Here is a 5,529-nt window from a genome sequence, read left to right as displayed (position 1 = left end):
TAGGGACACAGGATCTCAGTAAGGACAATTTAGAGGAAGATGTTAAAGGCACTGTTTTTACTGAGCTCTTACAGATGAAAGAGAAACTGTCATGGCTGGAGTTTTGCAACATCAGTTTCCTGTGTGTGTGTGTCTGGTTTGAAGGGTTGTGGGTGTGGCAGCAGAAGGAAACGAGGAGCAGTTTGCTCAGACTGGAAGCTCTGCTTCATCCCAGAACTCAAGGCAGCCGAGTAGCACTGCTGTCTAGGTATGTCCGGTGTGGGTTCCAGAGTTGAGATGCCCAGGTGCCTGGGAGCCAGGTGTCTGGGGAGTGGGGGGCGCCCCATAACCTACATGGTTCTAGTGCCGGGTTCCTCCCAGGAGCCCTGAGCTGTGACTGCTGTCCCAGGGCTGTCTAGGCAAACGGCCACAGCCTGACCTGAGGCCACACCACGCAGGTCATGGTGTACAGCTGCATTGTGCGAACCTTGAAGCCTGTCCTTATAAAATGCAGAATGGGTCCAAAAGAAAGAAATGTGCTCTTGAAAAGGTCAGAGTCAGCCTGAACATCGATTTTAAGATGCTTTATCAATTAGAGACCAGAGGTTTTCCTGATGATATTTATTTCATAAATGTAATTATTTTTCTAAACATATTAAAATAGAAAACATGTTCTTTTGATCAATTTATACAAAGAAAATACGAATCTAGTAATAGAGTACTGAAAATATATGAAAAGCACCAGAACATTAGAGAAATTACACTGGCAACAATTCTAGTATATATATTTTTTGCAATTGTACAATAAAGTGCTATTAAATCCAGTCAAAATTAGTGGCAAGATACAAAAAACTATGGTATGAAGTTGGAGCAAACACATTTTTAGGCTGCTTGCAGATCAACCTAGTATCTCATTGATGTTTTCATGGAAAAATCTTAATTTCCATTGCTAAGTGAAAACAATCTAAATATTGGTCCTTGGTAGTTTGGTCATGAACAGGTCATGATGTGGTTAAAAATACTTTTAGTACTGTAAAATCCTCAGTACTATTTTGACAGTAGTCAGCGTACACATGTGATAAAATCAAGTAAAGACAGAATAAAATCAAGTGTGATTATATCATTAACCAAAGGCAAATGTAAAGTTTGGATGCTTCTGAGAGTTAAGCTTTTAGTATTTCTGCGTGGTCACACTTAGCAGACACACAGACATTAACAAGATACGATGTTTAATTCAACTGGCCAGACACCAAGGAAGGACAGCTTAGTGCGCAGACATAGTCTCACATGAAACATTAAAGGGACACTGTTAGGACAACACATGGCCAAACTTGACTAGTTATTTCCTCATTTATTGGCTGAGGAACAAAACATCTCCTTTGGGGTGAGCTGACGAGATGATACTAGAGCCAGCGTGGAGCATATAGGACCGCCGTGCGCAATAGGAGTTACTAGGGCAGGGCTCAGGGTGCGCTGCAGTCTCTCTCCCGTCTGGGGCTGGCAAACTGAAACAGAAAAACCCAAAGTAAGACAGAGTAGCAGACCAGTGTCCTTTTAAGGCTTTATGTCCTAGGCCAGTTTTGAAGGGATGCTGCTGAATATTCTTCACAACTCAGGTTTCGAATCATCAACTTTAAAGATGAGAGCCACCAACACTACACTCAAGGATAATAAAAAAATCTCCAAACAGCTCAATCAAAACTCAGAATTTATTTTACAGCCAGACTGTTTTCCTTTCAGAAAAGTAGGTTTACATGTGAACCAGCATGGATGGGCTGAAACTGTTCATGGCAATAAGAAAACACGAGTTGCCGTTGCCTGTGGTCCTGCACAGTGTATCACTTTAGGAGTGGAGGAAGCATCCTCAGGGCTATTTTGACAAAGGCAGAGAGAGTGTCCAGCGAGACAAGGACTCCTGGGATGCAGACTTCACGGGCACCATTAGTTTTAGCTTTCACTCTTCCACAGAGACCGGACACTTTGGATGGGATTTCCCCTCCCTACAGACACTCCCATCTTCTGTCCAGTTTCCTCCTCAGGGCTGATTTTTAACCAGGTACGGAAATATAAACTATTACTATATATCTCGACCACTAACTTTTCAAAAAATTTTACTTTGCTCCTTTCCTGTAGAAAACCTGCTGAGGATGGAGCAGTGGGGAATCAGGCCTCTGGAGAGCATCAGGCCTTTGTAATAAATGCAGCCAAAGGGTCAGTGTCCAGCCACAATGAGCAAAATGAAATGGCAGAGAAGGCTGGAAGGTGGGCTCGAAGAGATTTTTCTTCTGGACACTTTTAGCAGACTTCAAAGAAAAATCCCAACCAAACTCAGATTTCCAAAGTCTTCCTAAAAAGTTCAAGATTAATAAAAGGCAGGATATTAAGGAATGCAGATAAGAAACAAAGGCTGAAGGTGGTTTGGCATTAGTTTTACATTCCCAAGGAATATTAACTATCACCTGGAAATAATTCTCAAAATTACAAAGTCATGATTACATAAATTACTTTGTCTCAATATACATGTTCTCTATTTACATAGTGTACAAAAGCTACTAAGTTGGCTCAGCTATAATTTGTCCAAAAAAGCAGGTGACATTGTTTTGGCTGCAGTGAAGCATGTTACTTACACATTTCAGTTCAGCTAACATATATACATTATAAAGCTTGAGCTTTAAAAGTATTCAAATCAAAAGGAAGAAATAAATTATACTTAAGCTATATAACACATATGCCTTTACTAACTAGAGATAGTCTCTTATCATCAGTTTCGTCAGCATTTCCTTATTCTAGCAGTTTATTTTTAAGACGCGTATCTGGGCCCGAAGTGCTGCGTCTCTCCTTTCAGGAGCACAGCCGTGCAGCACTGTCAGGAGCGTGGTGGTGAAGTTGAGGGCTGTTACTTTTCCAGCTAATTAACGAGGCGCCAGGTTTCCTATGGAGCACTTCTTTAACTGTACAGCAAATAGAAGAAAGAGATGACGAAAGCAAGCGAGAGCACTGTTAAGGAGAGCAGCAGCTGCTGGAACTGGATGCAACGCTGGAGTTGGTCTTCAAGCTTCCTAGTGCTTTCTAGTAAACGATTGAGCTAAAGAGGGGGGAAAGGATGGAAGATTTTTATCAGTAAAAACAGCACATGACTCAAGTGAATGACAAACAGGAATATTAGAAGTTCCACAAATGCAAATATTAGATATCAAACATTTGTTATGACCCCGAAAGACCGGAAGCTGGAACTATCGTGAGAAATTAGGTTTGGCGAACAGACGTGTATCTGCACATTCTTGCGTTGCAAAGGTCTAACTCTTCTAGCCGAGAAAGGAACCAGCTGCTGAGTCCCTGTCTTTTTCAGATTTAAGTGCACACAGGTACTTCTTCCATGAGACCAGATTCTTCGATACTCCCCAAAGTATCATGTGCTTTTCTATATGGTCCTGAGTCCAAATGACAATGGCCAAAGCTTTAAGAAAGTTAGGTTTCTGAAGGTAACGCATAGCTTGCCATCGCCATCCCTCCATAAAGAAGCTACAACTTCTGATTTTCTGTCGTGTTTTATGCCAAAGCGTTTCTTAATGTCAGCGGGGGAAAAAATGGGTCTTTAGTGTTGATTAGCATTAACAATTCTTATTTAAGAAAGAACACTTACTTGTAGATTTATATCTTCACTGGCTTTATCTGATATGTTAAAAGCATGGTCTTTTAATGTAAGAGTAGTTGGTTTACTGCTCTCAACAATGTGGCATCTTAACCTGTGAACATCCAAAGGAAACTACTTGTTACAATGTTTAATGAACTTATAGTACAGAAAGATGAAAAAAGTGAAACGCTTGGTGTATGTAACAGGAGGCAGAAGATTTGGTTTTCGCCCCAGATGGATATACCTAACCTCAGTGTGGACGGAGCAGAATATATCATTCCAAACTTTGCCTCTTTTCATAAGAATTATCTTGAGTTGGTTATTTAAGAAGCAGTAGACACTGAGAAATTACCCTTTTTATGGGACATTCATAAGGGAAGTCTCCATCATAAGAGTGCAGAGAGAGGGATGACTAAAGCCCTACAAACACTTTACCAAAGGAGAAGGCAGTGGCCTGAATCTGCATTAACAATCTTGCCTTTGTTTACTGAGCTTTGCTTCATAACTCCCATAACTGGGCACAATGCCCAACCCCTAGTATCATCTTTTGTCATTAGTGGAAGGTGTTATCTTAGGTAATGGCTTAGGCCATTTTGAGAAGCTACTGAAAACCTGGGAGTTGATCCTAGGTCTCTGGAGGTATACATAGCATTACACTTGTATTTCTCCTGTTAAGCTGTCTTTTAGTACAGAGGGTTCTCAGTTAAGAACCAAAAGCTTAGAGAGAAAATGATTTCCCCTGTTTTACAGGTGGAGACCAGCCATACTTTTGCTGGAGCCAGCAGACAGGGGAGACCCTTAGCCCAGGGTGGCCTGCCAGGTCTCAGGGTGCAGTGCCCAGTAGTCCAATTTTACTTTGACTCTCCCCTTCCAAACTTAGATTAGCAAGACAAGATTTGTGTCAAGTAGTTCTTGGGGGTATAGTGGCTTTGGTAAAGTATTTTGTCATGACCTCTATTTCCTACTGATTCTTTTTCCTTCCAGAGATGGACATTATTTTCTTCTCTGTATCCTCTGTCTTTAGGGGAAAGTAAATTTTCCTTTTATCTTGTTCTGTGTCTTGAGAGCATGAATTTGATACTAGTGAGGTAGTTTCCCTGGTCTCTAGCAGTCAGAAGATGCAGGGTTGGCACGCACGAGGCACCGCTGAATAGGCTAGGGATCTGAGATAGAATGTGTTGAGCCGCATACTCTTTGATTCACTGCGCCAGTTCTCAGGAGGGTGTGTTAGAAGGAGTTTCAGTCCCTAAGGGGTGTTTGTCACCTCAACCTTCGTCGTCAGTTCTGGAAAAGTCCCACTCCAGTAGTGTGCTGGCATCAGCTGATTTTCCCACCAGTCCACATCATCTTTTATGTATGGCTGTTGACTGTATTTAAGGTGGAGCCTTTGGCCGTTTCAACTTCAGAGTCGCTCACTTTACCTAGGGCTCACCTTTGTTCACAGGTGTACATGATACTGACTTTTCTCCTGTTAAATCTGTCTTTTACTAGGGATGGCAGGGTGGGTATCTCAGCCAAACTGGACTAGAGGGAAAATTTTTGCCTCCCCTGCATCGTTCTGCTTTTCTAGGCATCTATAAATAACACAAGCATTTACATATACTGCCCACAGTATTCAATGGGAAGTTTTCATATGGTATTCAGATCTTAATATTACCCCCCCAATTCCCCAATTGAGGAACTATCTCATAGGAGCTTCAAATTAACCTCCAGCATTTCTTACTACCAGTGTTCCTTAAGCTTTCAATGTTTCCACAGCCCTACCTTTGACATACACCTGGTAAACAAAAAGTAGGCATTCCTATAACTTGAAAATTTAAATATTTTATCACTCCCACTAAAAACAATTCAAGCTCAAACCCATCAGCTTTACACACACACACACACACACACACACACACACACACACACACACA

The 5,529-nt window shown here is 41.5% G+C and overlaps 1 protein-coding gene across 4 annotated transcripts in view; it reads right to left on the bottom strand.

Moving 5' to 3' along the window:
* Nucleotides 1-691: 691 nt before the first annotated feature.
* The window catches only part of MOSPD2 (motile sperm domain containing 2), a 38,718-nt gene continuing 33,880 nt past the window's right edge, over nucleotides 692-5,529 (bottom strand). Inside the window, exons 14-15 of one of the 4 annotated variants that reach the window (XM_012730382.1) lie at nucleotides 3,623-3,725; nucleotides 1,359-1,484 (exon numbers count right to left, since the gene is read on the bottom strand). In XM_012730382.1, coding sequence (XP_012585836.1) covers nucleotides 1,443-1,484; nucleotides 3,623-3,725 — 145 coding nt within the window. In that variant the 3' untranslated portion in view covers nucleotides 1,359-1,442. Of the gene's footprint in view, nucleotides 3,065-3,622; nucleotides 3,726-5,529 lie in introns of all 4 variants that reach the window. The other 3 variants (XM_004689867.2, XM_012730381.1, XM_012730383.1) reach the window with 3 other exon arrangements.

This window comes from Condylura cristata, unplaced genomic scaffold (assembly GCF_000260355.1).
Source record: "Condylura cristata isolate star-nosed mole 26May11 unplaced genomic scaffold, ConCri1.0 scaffold00027, whole genome shotgun sequence".
NCBI classification, from domain to species: Eukaryota; Metazoa; Chordata; class Mammalia; order Eulipotyphla; family Talpidae; genus Condylura; species Condylura cristata.
The sequence above is the reverse complement of the archived record's forward strand: the minus strand, read 5'-3'. Positions and strand labels throughout refer to the sequence as shown.